Below are 19,725 nucleotides of genomic sequence, written 5' to 3'. Positions count from 1 at the left end.
GAATTGTTATGGCCTGGATTGTATTGCTGAATGGGTGGTGAAAACAGATTCAAGGATAATTTTCCAATGAGTATTGAAGGGAACAGACAAGGGCACAGGTTTATTGGGACTAATTGGATAGCTCTTTTTTTTTATTCATTTTTTTTATTTGTTCATGGGTCAGCATTTATTTCCCATCCCTTAAGAATCAACCACATTGCTGTGGGTCTGGAGTCCTGTAGACCAGGTAAGGAAGACAAATTTCCTTCCCTAATGGACATTAGTGTACCAGATGGGTTTTTATGGCCTTCGACTAGTTTTATGGTCATCATTAGACTTTTAATTCCAGATTTTTATTGAATTAAAATTTCACCATCTGCCATGGCGGGATTAGAACCAGGTCCCCAGAGAATTATCCTGGGTCTCGGGATTATTAGTCCAGCGACAATACCACTATGCCACCCCATACAGAGGGACAATCCAGAATCAAATGACCTTCTGGGCCCTATCATTGTAATCAGCCAAATATAGGATTGGTACAAATTTGGAAAATACTTTGAAACTCACTCTCTAAAGGAAGGTCAGTATTCAGTATAATAGATGCCACTATCTATTATACAGGATGTCACCCATTTGTTGCCTTTGTTCCAACTCACAGCAAACGCTGTGCCCCCGCTCCCCCCCCCCCCCCCCCCCCCCCCGGTGTTTACATGACTGACGGGTTAGCACTGTTGCTTCATAGCTCCAGGGTCCCAGGTTCAATTCCCGGCTTGGGTCACTGTCTGTGCGGAGTCTGCACGTTCTCCCTGGGTCTGCGTGCATTTCCTCCGGGTGCTCCAGTTTCCTCCCACAAGTCCTGAAAGTCGTGTTTGTTAGGTACTTTGGGCATTCTGAAATTCTCCGAACAGGCGCCGGAGTGTGGTGACTCGGAGCTTTTCACAGTAACTTCATTGCAATGTTAATGTAAGCCTAATTGTGACAATAATAAACGTTATTATTACAAACAATACCTTAATTTTTAACTTTCTGTTCCTGGTGTTCACGTCCCTCTGTGGCAGGGGTGGGCAAACTTTTCCGTGCAAAGGCCACATTCAGAAATTCACAATTTTAAAGGGCCGCATAGTATATTAAGTAAAATAATTACTTCACCCGGTTATGATTCTGGGCGCTTCATATAGAACATAGAAAAGTACAGCACAGAACAGGCCCTTCGGCCCTCGACGTTGTGCCGAGCAATGATCACCCTACTCAAGTCAACGTATCCACCCTATACCAGTAAGTAACCCAACAGCCTCCCCCCATTAACCTTAAAAAAAAAATTTAAAATTTAAAAAAAACTTTAAAAAAAAATTTTTTTTTTTTTTTTTAATGACTTGGTGGGCCGCATAAAGACCTTTGGCGGTCCGCATGCGGCCCGCGGGCCATAGTTTGCCCACCCCTGCTCTATGGCCTCGCTGTTGCCTATCTTGGCAATCTCCTTCAGCCCTACAACCGCTGAGACATCTGCGCTCCTCTATTTCCGATCGCTTGAGCATGCCCGATGTGGATTGCTCCAGCTTTGGTGACTGTGCCTTCCAGCTGCCTTGGGCCGCGAGCTCTGGAATTCCCCACCCCCACCCCACTGGTCTATCTGACTTCCTTCCCTCCTTGAAGAAACTCTCTCAACCTCTTTGGCCAAACTTTTGGTCATCTGAGTTAATATCTCCTTACATGGGGCTGTGTCATATTTTGTTTAATAAAGCTCCTGCCAAGCATCTTGAGATATTTTATTATGTTTAAACGCGTTATATAAATACAAGTTGTTGCTAACTGTGTTAATCTCAGTCACCTCACCTTGGTTCTTGTGCCAAAATTGCATATATAAGCAGACAGCAGTTTGCAGTGCCCAGCGTGACCACTGTTAATTCATAGTCTGTGCATCTTTGTCACACCTGATCTGTTCAGTAATAGCCTGCATTTGAGCGATTTGCTTCAGTAAACATTCTGGTGCGTGTTTCTCTCTCTCTCTCTCTCTCTCTCTTTCCTCCCCCCCGCTCCGAGTCAGGTTTTATTGCAAAGCCTCCACCCTGGAGCAGTGATTTGCTGCCACCTCCTGGTAGTTACTCACTAAATCACTTTGTCTGGAGTGCCACTCTCCATGAAAGCTTGTGTTTGTCAGCTGCTGGATTCTTATGGTGAACGGATTGTACTAACCATTCACCACTGTATAATGTTGTATCACGCTGTTGCCCTTGTGGGCTGCACCTATGGACCATTGTACTGTACTACATGGAATGTATCATGTTGGTGCCCTTGTGGGCTCCGCCCCTGGCTCCGCCCCCTTGAAGGGAGGTATAAAGAGCAGCTGCCTTGTAGGTGGCTCTCAGTAGCAGAGCAGTCGCAGGCAGGCACTGTTCTAGTCGATTAAAGCCACTGTTCATTTCAACGCTCTGTCTCACGTGAATTGATGGTCGCATCAATTCTCTTCACATTTTCTGTGTGTTTTGCGAAGTGTATGTTTAATGGGCAAGAACAAAAGAGATTTGTAGGCCAGGCTTTTTGTTTACAAAGATGAAAAGGCAGTGAATTTGTACAACATGCCGAGATCGCACTACAAAAGGTGCAGGTGGTGGTGGGGAGGGGGAGGGAAGCAGAGTGGGGCTGTGGCAGAAGGAGGTAAACCTTTTTGGCTGAATCCTAACTCCCAAAATCGAGTGGGCTATATGAGGCCAAAGGTTGAAATTCAACAAACCTGAAACGGGAAACCAACGTGCCTCAAACACATCCATGTTTGGTTTTAGCGGAGGGAGGCTAAGGGCAATTTACTTGTGGGAAGTGGGTTGTCCGTTTGACTAAAATAATGAGGCTTCCTGCCCTCAATTTAATAATGATCTTTAACTCTCACTGGCCGGATTTCCCTGGCCACGGGGAGCTGTAGATGAAAGGAGGTGATAAGGGCCATTTGGTAAGTGTCTTTCCAGCTCTGCTTGTGGCTCAAGAGGAAAAGGAGTGGTTCAACCAAGTGCCAAAAGTCGCTCATTGAACACCCACTGACCATCACACTTTGACTGCTCCCTCCAGCATTGGATCACACCCCCCATCCCCATCAAGACCACCATCTGCTTTCCTGTGACCAGTAATGGCACTGCAATCAGGCCTCTATCGCTAGAATCTCCTCTGCTTTGGCCTGATCAATTGGTCTCTCCACCCAATCGGTTTTTAACCTGTCGATCAGACTGCCTGTGGGCGAGAACCGCACAGGAAAAACATTTAACGGAGCCATGCAGCTCAGGGAAAATGTTCCTCAGGATTTTCTCCAAGGGCTTTACTTATCAGGAACTTAGCAAGAAGCATCACTCCATTCCTGAGCACAATTTCAATGTTTAGAATATCAGAATACCACAGGATGAATTGACTTTCAAGTGATTTCCGCCATCACCTCTGACCACCTCCCCCCCCCCCCCATCTTTGTGGGATTGTGGGTCTAAAGCTAGTGACCTAAATAAAGGCAATTACAAAGGTTTGAAGACAGAACAGTGTGCATCCACAATGGTTTATTTTGCTAAATAAAATTTGGGCGGCACTATGGCACAGTAGGTACCACTACTGCCTCACAGCACCAGGGAACCAGGTTCAATCCTGGCCACGGGTGACTGTGGAGTTTGCATGTTCTCCCCATGTCTGCGTGGGTTTCCTCCGGGTGCTCCGGTTTCCTCCCACAGTCCAGAGATGTGCAGGTTAGGTGGATTGGTCATGGTGAATGCATGGGATTACACTGATAGGCTGGATGAGTGGGCCTGGATAAAGTGTTCTTTCGTGGGAGGGGAGGGTGCAGACTCGATTGGCTGAATGGTCTCCTTCTGTACTGTAGGGAGTCTATGTATGGCAGCCAAATTTACTTATGATACAAAGCTAATTAGGAAAGCAAGCTGTGAGAAGGATACAAAGAGCCCGTAAGGGTAGAGACACATTAACTGAGTGGGAAAATATCTTTGCCAGATGGAGTATAATGTGAGGTTGTCCACTTTGACTGGAAAAATAGAAAAGTCGAATATTATTTAAATGAAGAGGGATTGCCGAATGCTGGAGTACAGAGGGATCTGGGTGTCTTTAGATATGAATGACAAAATATTAGCATGCGGGTGCAGCAAATAATTAGAAAGATAAATGGAGCATGTGGAGGCGGCGTCCTGTAAGGGCACGAGTTTGAGGGCATTGTTAATATCACCTCTGGCGTTCTCGGCGGCTCGGTACTTCACAAGTCCGGTAGTAGTGGTAGCCCTGAAGGTGTGGGGACAGTGGAGGCAGCACAGGGGTTTGGAGGGGGCATCGGTGTGGGCATCAGGATAACCATCAGTTCGCTGCGGGGGTTGGACTGGGGGTTTCGGAGATGACAGCGGGCAGGGATCGAGAGATTTGGGATCTCTTCCTTGATGAGGGTTGGTTGGGGTTTGTGTTGGGGGGGTGGGGGGGGGGCTGATGGTTATTTTCGCTGTGGGTTCTTTTGGATGTTATTGTTGAGAAGGGTTAATTATAAATGCATTCAAGATTGTGTGATGGAGTTATGCAGTGAGAGTCAATGAACAAATATCCTTACAGAAACTCTATTTCAATGGTAAAGATTAGCGACCAATGTCCTTTGGAACAAATTCTAATGCCAGCCATGTTTTACAGGGTTACCAAGGAGATCCAGGTGACGCTGGGCAGAACGGGGTGAAAGGAACCAAGGGAGATCCAGTAAGCGTTTTGAATTGGCCGGTGGTCTTCAGCTGCCTTTCAAAGTGAATCTTTGTAAAGCATTTGAGAAAGGGCTCATTCACTTCTCCTGTGTTGTGCTTTTTAGGGTGTGCCTGGACAAGAGGGCCCCAGTGGTGAAAAAGGAGATAAAGGGACAAAGGTAAGGTCAATGGGGAAATGTTTCCAAAATCGTGGTTGGGGGCGGGGCTGCTGAAGGAGGACGGAGGTCAATGGCAATCTCCAACTCTCAAAGATGTTCCAAGTTTCATCCAGATGGACCGGACCAGCTAGTTACTGAAACGGTGGCTGGTGACAGGAAGCAGATCGAAGAAATCCAGGAAAAGAAAGAGAAATCGAGGGAAAAGAATAATGCATTGCTTGATTGTTTTCCATATATAAACAACCTAGTGAGTCTGGTAGCCCCAGGATTTGTGTTGGCAAATAAAGCCTTCAAGATGATAAACCTTTGCAAGAATTTTCTGCGGCTTTCAAACTTTAACAAGAAATCCAAAGAGGTCGAGTGAGCATCATTAACTAACATCCTTCAGCGTGGCAGAGCTGTTGGAATGGAAGAAATCACCGCCAGAGTATTTGATTATCTGTTTACTTTCTTCCTTTAGCCTTTACTTGGATTCGCAGCCTGATAGTTCCGACCCAAGGCTGCAAATTGGCGCAGCATTGAGATGTGCGTGTGTGTGGGGCCAAATGTCATAGCTGTTAATTGTACGGGGACAGTTGCATAGCGGGTTTGATAGTGGGCCCCTAATGCAGAGGCTCAGACGAACATTCCGGCAACAGAAGTTCTAAACCTCACTGAAGCAGCGGTGAGAATTCAAATTTACATTAATTAATAAACCTGGGATAAAATATTAGTCTTATTAATAGTGACGGCCAGGATTCTATGGCCCCCCCTCCTGCCCAGTTGGATACTGCGGTCCTGCTAAAGTAAACGGCAATTCAAATGGCCCGTCGCAACCACCAGGGGGAGACACACAGTGGCGGGAAATGGGCGGCATGGTAGCACAGTGGTTAGCACTGTTGTTTCATAGCACCAAGGTCCCAGGTTCGATTCCCGGCTTGGGTCACAGTCTGCACGTTCTCCCCGCGTCTGCGTGGGTTTCCTCCGGGTGCTCCGGTTTCATCCCACAAGTTCCGAAAGACGTGCTGTTCGTTCAATTGGACATTCTGAATTCTCCCTGTGTACCCGAACAGGCGCCGGAGTGTGGCAACTAGCAGCTTTTCACATAACTTCATTGCAGTGTCAACGTGAGCCTACTTGTGACAATAAAGTTTATTATTATTATTATTATTATTAATAAAATTCTGGCCCATGAAACAAGCAAATTGTCAGAAAAACCCACCAGGTTCACGAATCGCCTTCAGGCAAGGAATTCTGCCATCTTTACCTAGTCTTGCCTACATCTGACTCCAGACCCACAACAACATGGTTGACACTGAACTGCCCTCTGAAATGGCCGAGAAAGTTCTATCAAACTGCTGCAGGAAAATAGCATTGTTAGTGTACCTACATCACATGGACGACAACGGTCATAGAAGTTGGCTCACTACCGCCCAAGGGCAGTTGGGTATGGACATTATGTGTTGGTCCGAGCACGGATAGAACAAAAGGATAGTTGGAAGTTTCCTCCCCGGTGTTACTTCCCTTGGGGATGCAGACAGTCTATAACGGTGTGAGCTTTACCTTGCCTTGTTAGAAGGGTCAAGCTCAAAGGGTTGAACGGCTGTCTCTTACTTCAGCTTTGCTTTCATCGTAGGCTGCCTTTGAGCATGAAGTTGAGTCTCTGGACAGAAGCAGCTGCATTGTTGATTCAGAACAAGATAACAGCTGTCATGCTGAGCAGGCTGAAGCTGTTGTCCATCATTCTTCCCCTGCCCACCAGTTTAGCATAGAATGTGAAAGAATAACATTTTTTCACAAATCACTTTTGTTTTTCAGGGTGATACTGGATTGACAGGACCCCCAGGCCTGCCAGGAATCGTGAGTTATCTTTTCACACTGTTTGCATTATAAATGAAAGGAATCTTTAATAAACCTCCCTGAGAAGCATCGCTGCTCACAATGTAAAAAATAATCTCATGCTGCTCAAAGTGCCACTTTTATATCAGTGAGACGATGGTACAATTCCTGCCAAAATGGATTATCCTACCACTTGCACGTGACACTTAAAGATAAAGATTCTCTCTCTTCTCCTCCCCCCCAACCCTCCCCCCACCCCTTGCTCCTTCTTTCTCCTGGGGAAGAGAGCTAACATAAAACCCCTTTACGAAAGAAAAGTGGCAGGCTCTCAGTTGGCCTGGCTGCTAGGTGTACTGCTAGTTTGAAAACAAACTTTGCTGCTCAGAAAGTTCCAAGGTACGACCCGTAGCCTGTGCTGAGTTTACGCCACGTTCAGCTGGGGTGCTGCAGTTGGCCCCAATACCTCTGGAAGACTGAGGAACATAAAATCAGCTCAGGCAGCTGCTCCTCGCCATTGCATATTGTCTCTGTGTGTGTGTGTGTGTGTGTGTGTGGGCAATGGTTCAGGAGGCGGGTCAAATTCAGCCATGATGCCTCTCCACATCACTCACTGACAGGACTACAATTTGCCAGGATAGAAGAGAACAGGGGAATGGGACTAATTGGCGAGTCCATTCAAATAGTAAACACAATGGACGTTCAAGGAAGATAGATCTCAGTGGGATCTTGTGTTGTGTGGCTTCCCGGATATCCTCGAGGGAGGGAATCTTTCTTCCCTCACATTGAATTCCAGTCAACCTTCCAACTTGTTCAACCAAATCATTCGAGACAAGGATTTTGACACTAGTGTGGGCTACATCTGACTCCAGACTGCAGGGGCAATAAATACTGCTTTGCGTATAATTGTCAGCCTTATTGTCAACTTCAGAGAAGCACTCTGCACTCTGGGATTTAATTGAATTTGAAATGAGTTCTTTCTCATTGATGAGCTTTATTTTCAACAGATCATCAAAACATTGAGTGCTAAAGAGCTGATTCATCCAACCACAGGAGATCAACGTTCCAGGGCCTTCGCTTGTATTGATTGTCTCTTGTAGCCAATATCACTACCTTTGCAAAAAAAAAAGTTCAAGGAAAGAATTAAATCATCCTGAATTTAGTCCCTAGAATTCCGCTACCAAGCCTTTTGGTCATATCTGGTTCTTCGAGGGAGTGATCAAGAAGAATGGTCCCATTTGTGTTTTGCTGGGACTTGTGATTAATGTGCCACAATTTGTAAATAAAATTGAAAATATGCAAAAGTTGTATTCACTTAATGCCCTAATTTAGATCGTCTACAAGTAAATCCGTTTGAAAGAAATTTGTCGATACATGTTATTGCTGCCCAGATGCTGTATCCAGTTCAGTACACATAGAAACATAGAAAATAGGAGCAGGTGGAGGCCTTTCAGCCCTTCGAGCCTGCTCGCCCATTCAATACAATCATGGATGATCATCCAACTCAGTAACCTGTTCCTGCTTCTCCCATGTCCTTTGATCCCTTTAGCCCCAGGTGCTAGCTCCTTCTTGAAAATATATACAGGGCGGGATTCTCCTTCCCACTGCACATCTTTTCTGGTGTGGAGCGCCCCAGCTGGCAGCGGGATTCTCCGTCCCGGGGGCTCCCCATTGTGGGCGTCCCCACACCGTCAGGAAATCCGCGGGCATGAGTGCACTGCCAGCGAAACGGAGGATCCCGCCGACGGAGAATCCAGCCCACAATGTTTTGGCCTCAACTGCTTTCTGTGGTAGAGAATGTCATAGTCTCACCGCACTCTGGGTGAAGACATTTCTCCTCACCTCAGTCCTGAATACTTCACCCCGTATCCTCAGACTGTAACCCTTGGTTCTGGACACACCCTCCATCGGGAACAACCTTCCTGCATCTACCCTATCTTGTCCTGGTAGAATTCTATAGGTTTCTATGAGACCCCCTCATTCTTCTAAACTCCAGCGATTATAATCCTCCTGACTCAATCTCTCCTCGTACATCATAGAACATAGAACAGTACAGCACAGAACAGGCCCTTCGGCCCTCGATGTTGTGCCGAGCAATGATCACCCTACTCAAACCCACGTATCCACCCTATACCCGTAACCCAACAACCCCCCCTTAACCTTACTTTTTCGGACACTACGAGCAATTTAGCATGGCCACTCCACCTAACCCGCACATCTTTGGACTGTGGGAGGAAACCGGAGCACCCGGAGGAAACCCACGCACACACGGGGAGGACGTGCAGACTCCGCACAGACAGTGACCCAGCCGGGAATCGAACCTGGGACCCTGGAGCTGTGAAGCATTTATGCTAACCACCATGCTACCGTGCTGCCCCTGTTACCGTGCTGTCCCAATAAAGTAACTGTGAAAACCCCTTGTCGCCACATTCCGGCGCCTGTTCGGGGAGGCTGGAATTGAACCCATGCTGCTGCCTTGTTCTGCATTACAAACCAGCTGTTTAGCCCACTGTGCTAAACCAGCCCCATACATCAGTGCCGCCATCCTAGAAATCAGTCTAGTAAATCTTAGCTGCACTCCCTCGGGAGCAAGAACATCCTCCCTCAAATAAAGACACCAAACCTGCACATAATATTCCAGGTGTGGTGTCACCATGGGCCTGTATAACTGCACCTGTGCTGAAATCCTTTTGCTATGAAGGCCTACATACCATTTGCCTCTTCACTACCTACTGCACAAATCATGCATCTGTACAAAAATGTAACAAGTTGTAACGTGTCACACAACAGCAAATTGATGGCCAGGTACGTGACTGCTTTAAACCATGTTGTGACAACGGTGTGTTATCAGCTCTTATTAACACAACTATATGAACGGTAGGGAGGCTGGAAATGCTTATGCTGGCAAAATCCTTCATAAACTTAAAAGCAAAATACTGCAGCTGGTGAAAATCTGAAACAGAAATGGAAACTGCTGTAAAAACTCAGCAGATTCTGAAGAAAAGTCATACAGGCCCGAAACGTTAACTCTGCTTCTCTCTCCACAGATGCTGCCCGACCTGCTGAGTTTTTCCAGCATTTTCTGTTTTTATTCCTTCACATACTTAATAGCCATGTCTCAACGAGCTTCCGTTGAATATGTGTGCATCAGAATGACAAAAACACCTGCGCCTTTTTTTTTCAGGGAATGGCATCGGAGTCCTCTCTGCAGCAGATTGGAATGCCTGTAAGTTCCTCTAACCCTTGTATCTCCTCACCACCATTGTTTGCCTGTTTGTCGAGCATGCTAGGTGATAGGTTTAAAGGCTGCAGGACAAGATTGAGGAGAGTAGGAGTTTTTGTGCGATGATGGGAGTGTGGATCGAGGTGAGAGTGATGAGTTCCACAGATTTGAAAGAATAAATGGGTGCAGAAGTCGGTGTCCGACCATGGACGTTTGGCTCTGACCAATGGAACAGGTGACCCCCCCTTTTAACCACTTAGTTTTGTCAGTGTATCTTCCCCGGTGTATAATACTTACAGCAAAACATGTCAATGGCTCAAACATCCACTGGTAGACCAAATTTAACTTGAAATGAAAATTGAAATGAAAATCGCTTATTGTCACGAGTAGGCTTCAAATGAAGTTACTGTGAAAAGCCCCTAGTCGCCACATTCCGGCGCCTGTTCGGGGAGGCTGTTACGGGAATCGAACCGTGCTGCTGGCTTGCCTTGGTCTGCTTTCAAAGCCAGCGATTAGCCCTGTGAGCTAAACAGCCCCTGTTGGGGCTGTTGGGGGGGAGGGGGGGGTGGAGGGGGGGGGGGGGGCTTTGGGGAAGGCTGGGGGGGCTTTGGGGAGGGCATTAAACTCATCCTGGCTTGCCAACATGAGGCCCGGCACATTTTAACTTGTGGAGCACATCACACTGGGTATAACGCCCGGCTGAAACCTGGTGGTCAATGAGGTCAGATCACAGGGTGAGAATATGCCAAGAATCCGTGTCTGGCAGCAGACAGCAAGGTCTCTGCCAATCCGGTAAGTGGTGTTGGTGGGGTGGGAATGGTGGAAGCTAGGTGATCATGGGAAGTGAAGGAAACTCAGGATGCGAGGCTTCCTTGTAAGGCCCAGAGGAGCATTCCTGCCTATATGCGGCATCAAATCCAGCTGCTCACTTTTCCGATGTTGCTTGATTCATGGTATCAGTCCCCAACTTCAGAATTTTTTTTGTCAGCATTCACTTGATAAGGCAGAAGTGCTGAATTGACTGTCAGTAATGAAAGTTAACATGGCACCAGGATTGGATGAGATGCATCCAAGGATATTGAAAGAGATGAGAATGGAAATTGCAGGGGTGCTGGCTGATTGCAATCTTCCAGTCTTCTCTTGATTCAGGGGAGGTACCAAAGGGCTGGATAATTTAAAATGTTACGCCCTTGTTCAAAAATGATTGTAAGGATAGTTCCAGCAATTACAGACCAGTCAGAAAAACATTAGTGGTGGGCAAACTTCGAGAAACAATTATACAGTGCAAAATTAATAGTCCTATAGAAAAATGTGGGTTGATTAAGAACCAGCATGGATTTCTAAAGGAGAAATCATGTTCAACTAACATGCTGGAGTTTTTTGAAGAGGTAACAGAAATAGTTGATGAGGGTAATGTTGTTGATGTGGTGGACATGGACTTTGAGAAGGCATACGATGCAGTTATACACAACAAACTTTAGAAAAGTCAGAGCTCATAGAATAAATGGGACAGTAGCAACTTGGACACAAAATTGGCTGGATAATAGGAAGCAAAGTAATGTTCAGTGAATATTTTCCGTGCTGGAGGAAAGTTCGGAGTGGTACTCCCCAGGGTTGGCAACCCTTGCTTCTCCTGATATATATTCAAGATCTAGATCTTGGCATGCAGGGGACAATTTCAGAGTTTTCAGATTATACAAAACGTGGAAGTAAACTGTGAAGAGGACGGTGTAGGACTTCAAAAGGACATAGACAAATTAGTGGAATGGGCAGATAGGTGGCAGATGAAGTTCAATGTGGAGAAGTGTGAGGTGATGCATTTTTGTAGGAAGACATGGAGAGGCAATACAAAATGAGGGGGGGGGGGGAATTCAGAAAGGGATGCAGGAGCTGAGGGACCTGAATGTAAATGTGCATAGACAAATGAAGGTGGCAGGTCAGGTGGAGAAAACAGTCAATAAAGCAAATAGTATCCTGGGTTTTGTTAATAGGGACATAGAGTACAAGAGAAAGGAGATTATGCTGAACTTATCAAGACACTAGTTAGACCTCAGCTAGAATATTGTGTACAGATCCCTGTGCCACACTGTAGGAAGGGTGTGAACACATTGGAGAGTGTGGAAGAGGTTTACAAGAATGGTTTCAGGGGTAAGAAACTTCAGATGTGAGGAGAGATTGGAGAAGTTGGAACTGTTCCCCTGGGAAAGAAGAAGGCTAAGAGGAGATTTGATAGAGATGTTTAAAAACATAAGGGAGTTGGACAATGTAGATAAGGAGAAGCTATTACCACTCATATAAAAGGATCAAAAACGAAAGGTCACAGATTTAAAGTGATTTACAAAAAAACGCAAGTGATGTGAGGGGGAAGAAAAATTCACACAACAGGTGGTTCGGATCTGGACTACACTGCGTGGAAGAGCGGTGGTGGTAGGTTCAATTGAGACATTCAAGAGGGCATTAGATGATTATTTGAATAGAAATAATATGCAGTTGTATTGGGGAAAAGGAAATGGGAATGGCACAAAGTCATGATGCTTGTTTGGAGAGCTAGTGCAGACACCACCTTCCGAAGGGCAACTAGGGACGGGCAATGAATGCTGGCCTAACCAGCAACACCCACATCGCAGGAATGAATTTAAAAATGGTTCAACCAATCAGGGACTGCGTAAGGAATTACCGAACTAATTAGGGTCACAGCACTGAATTACTGTGACATCTTGTGATTTTTCAATTGGCGCTGTGACATGGCAAACCACAGTTTATTGATGTCTGATTTATGTATTTCTCCTATACTACAGCAGGCCTCTGCACGCAGGGTCAGTCAGTGCACATGGGGAACTGGGGTGACAACTGGGGAATTGGCTAATCAGACACTTACTTCCCTGATTGTGTGAAAGACCAAAATTCCAGTAATTGTGGATCGCAACTGAGAGTTGTACCTCACCTTGACTGAGGCTGCAATTTAGAGAGGGGGTAAATATGCATGCACACATCTGCAGAGTTCTGCTGCCTAAATAATTCTTTTGTAAGGGTGGTTTAAATGTCCGCCCTCTAATTTCATTAATGAAGTCCTGCAGCAGGTTTATTGAGAGCCAAAAGGATGACTGGATCACCCAAACACTTATTAATTGCCCACCGGAGTTGTACTTCACACATTATCAGGTCTATGGCTTCCTGTAGAAGATAGCATGCTGCGTCACTTTACAACTTAATCGTACATTTATATAAGTTATAGGAGCAGAATTAGGAGCAGGAAACTGCTCCATCATTCTATCATGGCTGATATGTTCCTCATCTGTTGCCTACAATGTTAAAGCCGAGAGCTGGATTGCGAAATCAGCCAGAGCATCTCCCCCCCCGGAACACGTGGCCTCGGAGCGGGAGTAGACAATTTAGCCTCCCGAGCCTAAACACCTTCAATGTGATCAAGGCTGATCCCATCCTGGACTCAAACCCACCATCCTGCCCATTCTCCATAACCCTCCAGCCCATTACCAATCTGTCTAACTCCTCCTTACATTTACTCACTGTCCCTGCATCCACTCTGGGATAGCAAATTCCACAGATTCACAATCCTTTGGGAGAAGTAGTTTCTCCTCAAATCTGTTTTAAATTTGCTATCTCTTATTTTAAGATTGTGACCTCTCGTTTTATAATGCCCCACAAGAGGAAGCATCAGCTCCACGTCTACTTTATCCGTACCTTTTAGCGTCTTGTATACCTCGATTTGATGTCGCCTCATTCTTCCAAACTCCAGAGAGTATCGGCCTAAACTGTTCAATCTCTCTTCATATGACAAACCCTTCATCTCTGGAATCAATCTAGTGAACCTCCTCTGAACTGCCTCTAATGCCGCTACATCTTCCCTCAAATAAGGGGACTAAAACTGTGCACAATACTCCAGGTGTGGCCTTACCAATGCCTTGTATAGTTGCAACAACACTTCCTTACCTTTATACTCAATTCCTTTTGCTATAAATGCCAACATTCCATCTGCTTTCCTTATACCTGCTGTGTCTGCATGTTCATTTTCTGTGACTCATGCACGAGGGCACCCAGATCCCTCTGCATTGGGGCACCCCAAAGTCTCTCCCCATGTAGATAATAAGTTACCTTTCCATTTTTCGACCAAAATGCATGACCTCACACTTACCCACATTGAACTCCATCTGTCACATTTTGTCTCACTCTCCTAACCTATCTATATCCATTTGTAAGAAATTTATTTCCTCATTGCAACTTACTGTCCCACCTATATTTGTGTCATCTGCATTTTAAAGCATCCCAAGATATTTCACAGCAGGGTAAGCAGGTAGTCACCAAGCTAAAGAAGAAGGCATTAGGACAGGTGAACAAAAGCTTGGGTTGGATTTTTCTACATTAAACGCATCCCCCCCCCACGCCGCGCCTGCACCATTGACCGCCAGCGGGATCGTCCCGTCCTGTCATTGCCAAAGGGGTTTGATGGCGGGACTCACCAACGGAGGGACTGGGCGATTCCACTGGCGAGGATAGCCAGAAAATCTCACCCTTGGTCTTAAAGGAGGAGCAAGAGAGATGGAGGAAGAGAAATCCAGAGCTTGAAACATAGAATTTACAGTGCAGAAAGAGGCCATTCGGCCCATCGAGTCTGCACCGGCTCTTGGAAAGAGCACCCTACCCAAGGTCAACACCTCCACCCTATCCCCATAACCCAGTAACCCTACCCAACACTAAGGGCAATTTTGGACACTCAGGGCAATTTATCATGGCCAATCCACCTAACCTGCACGTCTTTGGACTGTGGGAGGAAACCGGAGCACCCGGAAGAAACCCACGCACACACGGGGAGGATGTGCAGACTCTACACAGACAGTGACCCAAGCCGGAATCAAACCTGGGACCCTGGAGCTGTGAAGCAATTATGCTATCCACAATGCACTCGTGCTGCCCACAAATGTATGGTTCGAAGGCAGAATTTCCAACAGTGAGACAAAGGAAGCGGATGATGCATAAAAGGCTGGAGTTGGAGGAATGTAGACTCCTCAGAGTTTTATAGAGCTGGGGATGGTTGCAGAGATATGGAAGGGCAAGGGATTCAAAAATGAGGATGAGAAATTTGATAGTTGCCAGACCAGGAGGTCAATGAGCACAGGGGTGATGGGCGAATGAAAGTTGATCCAAGTTGATGTCTGGACAACAGCATTTTGGACGAACTGAGTTTTACTGAAAGCTGAAAAAGATAGGGCGCATTGACCCGAAGAGAATTGGAATAGTTGAGTCTGGAGGTAACAAATGGATAAGGGTTTCAACAGCAGTTGGACTGAGGCAGGTTTGAAGATGGGTGAGGTCACCAATATGCAAGTTGGTTTTGTTGCATAAAAACATAAGAACTATAAGCAGGAGGAGGAGGCAATTTAGGTTCTCAAGCCCGCTCCGCCATTCAATACGATCATGGGGGAATCTCCTCTCGGCCTCAACTCCACTTTCCTGCCCATTCTCCATAACCCTTTAACCCATTACTAATTACAAATCTGTCTATCTCCTCCTTAGATTTACTCAATGCCCCGGCATCCACCGCACTCTGAGGCAGTGACTTCCACAGATTCACAACCCTTTGAGAACCCTAAAATGCATTCAGAGCGTTATCTGATTCTGCAACTATGCTGCCATGCTTTACATGGACGTTAAAATAGAAGCATTCGCGGCTGTGTTAGATCTTCTGCCCTCTCCTTCCTGCTGGTTTAATAGTAAAACTAATGATTATCACACGGGACCCATCACTTTAAAATGATTGACTCTGCCTGTAGTAAATCAGACATCAAGCAGTCGGTAGATCCAATTCCCAGCACCAGTAAGCCACTGAGAGCGTGTTTGTTCATCTTTATTCTGTAATAATGAGGTGCTAAGCTGGACTCTTTATATCATTAACAGCCTGGAGTATTTTTGTGCGTTTGGTGCCTATATTAAGCCCTATAATTATAGGGTCTTTTTTTATGCTTGTATCACTTTACGGGGAAATGATTTAAATAACGTGTTTAAGAATAGGACTGCGATTTGAAGGGAGCGTTTAAAGTGCACATGCAAAGGTGAGGGTGTGATAATAGTTTTATTCTTTCTTCGTTTACTTGGCTTGTGAACAGAGGGTTGCTCCATTGCGAAGCGTATTCTCCCTTTCAGTTCCGGGCTGATTGTCCTACCCACCATGCGGGTTGTGCCTATGATGTCAATCAATTTTCTTTTTTTCTTAAAAGGGTGAAGCTGGCGATAAAGGAGACAAGGGAGAACATGGAGATCCGGTGTGTATGTTGTGTTGATATATAAAAAAATAAGCATTCTCATAGTCAATGACAATCATGCTGTTTGGTAGTCAGAAAGGGGAGGTGGTGGCATAGTGGTATTGTCGCTGGACTAATGATCCAGAGACCCAGACTAATGCTCTGTGGTCCCAGGTTCGAATCCCAGAAGGTGAAATTTGAATTCAGTAAAAAATCTGGAATTAAAAGTCTAATGATGACCATGAAACCAAAGACTAATGTCCTTCAGGATATCCCTTCCTTCAGGGAAGGAAATCTGCCATCCTTACCCAGTCTGGCCTATGTGTGACTCCAGAGTTGCAGTTGACTCTTAACCACCACCACTGAAATGGCCTAGCAAACCACTCAGGTCAGGGGCAATTAGGGATGGGCAACAAATGCTGGCCCAGCCAGCGACGTCCACATCCCAAGAACCAATTTTTAAAAAATCTTATAGCTCAGAAGGAGTCCATTCAGCCCATCCTTGTACCAGTTCTCTGAGAGAGCTGTCCATGAATCCTACTCATAGAAGCATTGGAACTTAGAGCCGGAGTAGGCTTTAGAGCCTGCTCCGTTATTTCATATGATCATGGCTGATCCTCAACCTCAATGTCATATTCCCGCTTTATCCCCATCTCCTGATGCCATTAGGATCTGAAAGATAATGGGCGATTCACCGGCCCGCGATAGGTCGAGTGGCTGCCCGTTTTTTTTGCCAGTCCTGCTGGCGTAAATTCGAGTAGGTCCTTACCGGCGGGACCTGGCAGAGCAGGCGGCCTCCGGGGTCCTCGGGGGGGGGGGGGGGGGGGGGGGGGGGGGGGGAATGCGGGGGGATCTGGCCCCAGGAGGTGCCCCTACGGTGGCCGGGCCCGCGATCGGGGCCCACCGATCCACAGCGGGCCTGTGCTGTGGGGGCACTCTATTCCTCCGCATCGGCTGCTGTGGTCCTCTGCCATGACCGTACCAAGATGAACCCTCCTGCGCATGCGCTGGGATGACGCCAGCACACGCTGGTGCTCCCGCGCATGCACCAACTCGCGTCGGCTGGCGGAGGCCCTTCAGCACCGGTTGGCATGGCGCCAAGCCCCTTCCCCGCTAGCCGACGTGGCACAAACCACTCCGGAGCCAGCCTAGCTCCTGAAGGTGGGGAGTATTCCGCACCTTTGGGGCGGCCCGACGCCGGTGGTTCACACCATTCCGCCCCGCCGGGACTCCCCGCCCCGCCGGGTAGGGGAGAATCCCGCCCAATCTCTTTCTTGAATGTGTTCAGTGACTTGGCCTCCACAGCCTTTTATGGTAGGGAATTCCACTAGCTTCTGAGTGAAGAAGATTTTTCTCATCCCAATCCTAAATGGCCTACCCCTTATCCTGTGACTCCTCCTCCTCAATTCTCTAACCAGGGAAAACATCCTCCCTCCATCTAGTATGTCCAGCTCTGTTAGAATTTTATACATTTCACTCTGATCTCCTCTCATCCTTCTAAACTCTAGTGAATACAGGCCCAGTCGAACCAATCTCTCCTCATCGGACAGTCCTGCCAACCCCGGTATCAGCCGAGGGAAGTTCTGTAGCACTCCCTCTTTGGCAAGCATCTCCTTTCTTAGCTAGGGAGAACAAAACTGCACGCAGTACTCCAGGTGTGAGTTCACCAAGGCCCTGTATAACTGAGTAATAAAGACATAATAATAAACATATATTTGCCTTCTTAATTGCTTGCTGCACCTGCCTCTCCCCTTCCATTGACTGGTATACAAGGACACACACATCCCTTTATCAATCCACACTTCCAAATATATCACCATTTAAATAATACTCTTCCTTTCTGTTTATCACACCAAAGTGTATAACTTCACATTTAGCAACTATCATCAAACTGCGAACTGACAGGCACCACATCTGATAATGAAAGATTATTAAGATTGGTCATGTAGCATTAATACTGTAACGATAACCCTCGGGCATTAGTCATCAGATAGAGTGAAGTAGCAGGCATTGAATTTTTAAACCTGCAGACTATGTTTTTAGGTAAAAGGGCAGGAGATTTAAATCTCTTGCAGCTTGACAATTCTCTTGACAAATCCAATGAATTTATGCACTTTTACGCACATTCATGTTGAATGTTACCTATCCCAAAGGGCACCTTACTGTTCCCAAATGGCACCTGCAATTTCCCAAAGGTGTACCATGTCCTGATCCAAAAGGATACCCTACCTCTTCAAAGCACTCCAGCAGTTTTAGACCTTCTCCTACCTAGTTTAATGTGCAAACATCGTATTTTAGATATATAAATAGCCAAAACCATATTTGACTGAGGCAGTTGCACTATAACATGTGCAGTAGAAATATATGAATTAGAACCCACCTTCTTCTGTACCCCTGCGAATATGGTGGAGGCCGATTTGGAGGTAGGACTTCCAGATCCGGGACTCCACCACCATTTTCATGAAGGTGGGGAGCTCTCCATCTGTGTGGAAATTCAGGCCTTTTGCTCTGTTTCTCCCTCCGTAGATGCTGCCTGTGCTGCTGAGCATCTCCAACATTTTCTGATTTTAGTCAAAGTTATGACAGGTGGGCAAGGAAAAGCGGTACCCATTACTTGATGGTAGAAGGACTATAATCAAGGATGCTGGTGTAGAGGCAACATCGCTGGTCTAGTAATCCAATACTTGGGCTAATGCTCTGGTTCCGAATCCCGCAACGGTTTCTGCCGAAATTTTAATTTAATTGAAATAAAAATCCGGAATTGAAAAGCTAGTCTCCGTACAATTAAGGTTTTGGGCAAGATATACAGGGAAATGTGAGGAAGTCACAGTCCCAGTCACAGGCAATGACTTGGAGCTCCATTGCCCACAAGGGTGATGCAAGTGGAGACGATCAATGATTTTGAAAGGAAATTGGACGGCCACTTGAAGGAAATAAATTTTGCGGGGCTATGGGGATAGAACGGGGGAATGGGATTAATTGGATTGTTCTACAGTGAACCCACCTGCACCAGATGGGCTGAATGGTCTCCCGTGTCCTAAATTCTGACCAGAGAAACATTAGCAAATATTGTCAAACCTTTAAATATGAGGTGGATGGATTCATGTGAAAAGAGAGCATACCGAACAGTGAACTGGTAGATAAATAGAGAATTTAAAACTAAAGGCGAACTTGAAATTAGGGCGAGCAGTATAGAGGCAATCATGGGAAATGCAATAGCAGCACTGAAGAGGGAGATTAAAAAGAAATATTGGAAAATGTTGAGATGACCAAGCAATTCTAATAATGAACTAATAATGACATGAATTAACATGCAGAAAGTAAAAACGTAGTTAAATAATGGATAGGATCACCTTGAGGAATGAGGAGGAATACATGGCCTAGACATTACATAAGTATTTTGTCAGCTTTTATATATATATATGGGGAAGATGCTGGTGTAAAGGAAACATCGCTGGTCTAGTAATCCAGAGATCCAGGCTAATGCTCTGTATCTGAATCCCACAATGATTTCTGCCGGAATTTAAATTCAATTAAAAAAAAAACCTGCAATTGAAAAGGTAATCTCAGTAATG

The 19,725-nt window shown here is 46.0% G+C and overlaps 2 protein-coding genes across 2 annotated transcripts in view; both read left to right on the top strand.

The window, feature by feature from the left end:
• LOC119967970 (collagen alpha-1(XIX) chain) overlaps positions 1-5,219 on the top strand; it is a 287,876-nt gene extending 282,657 nt beyond the window's left edge. The window contains exons 18-19 of the mRNA XM_038801071.1: positions 4,802-4,855; positions 4,949-5,219. Coding sequence (XP_038656999.1) covers positions 4,802-4,855; positions 4,949-5,219 — 325 coding nt within the window. The remainder of the gene's footprint in view (positions 1-4,801; positions 4,856-4,948) is intronic.
• Positions 1-19,725, top strand: part of LOC119967761 (collagen alpha-1(XIX) chain-like) — a 252,900-nt gene that overhangs the window by 113,476 nt on the left and 119,699 nt on the right. Inside the window, exons 10-14 of the mRNA XM_038800683.1 lie at positions 4,633-4,695; positions 4,802-4,855; positions 6,653-6,694; positions 9,855-9,896; positions 16,127-16,171. Of these exons, the coding sequence (XP_038656611.1) occupies positions 9,858-9,896; positions 16,127-16,171 (84 nt within the window). The 5' untranslated portion in view covers positions 4,633-4,695; positions 4,802-4,855; positions 6,653-6,694; positions 9,855-9,857. The remainder of the gene's footprint in view (positions 1-4,632; positions 4,696-4,801; positions 4,856-6,652; positions 6,695-9,854; positions 9,897-16,126; positions 16,172-19,725) is intronic.

The sequence above is a fragment of the Scyliorhinus canicula genome, chromosome 6 (assembly GCF_902713615.1).
Source record: "Scyliorhinus canicula chromosome 6, sScyCan1.1, whole genome shotgun sequence".
NCBI classification, from domain to species: domain Eukaryota; kingdom Metazoa; phylum Chordata; class Chondrichthyes; order Carcharhiniformes; family Scyliorhinidae; genus Scyliorhinus; species Scyliorhinus canicula.
The sequence above is the reverse complement of the archived record's forward strand: the minus strand, read 5'-3'. Positions and strand labels throughout refer to the sequence as shown.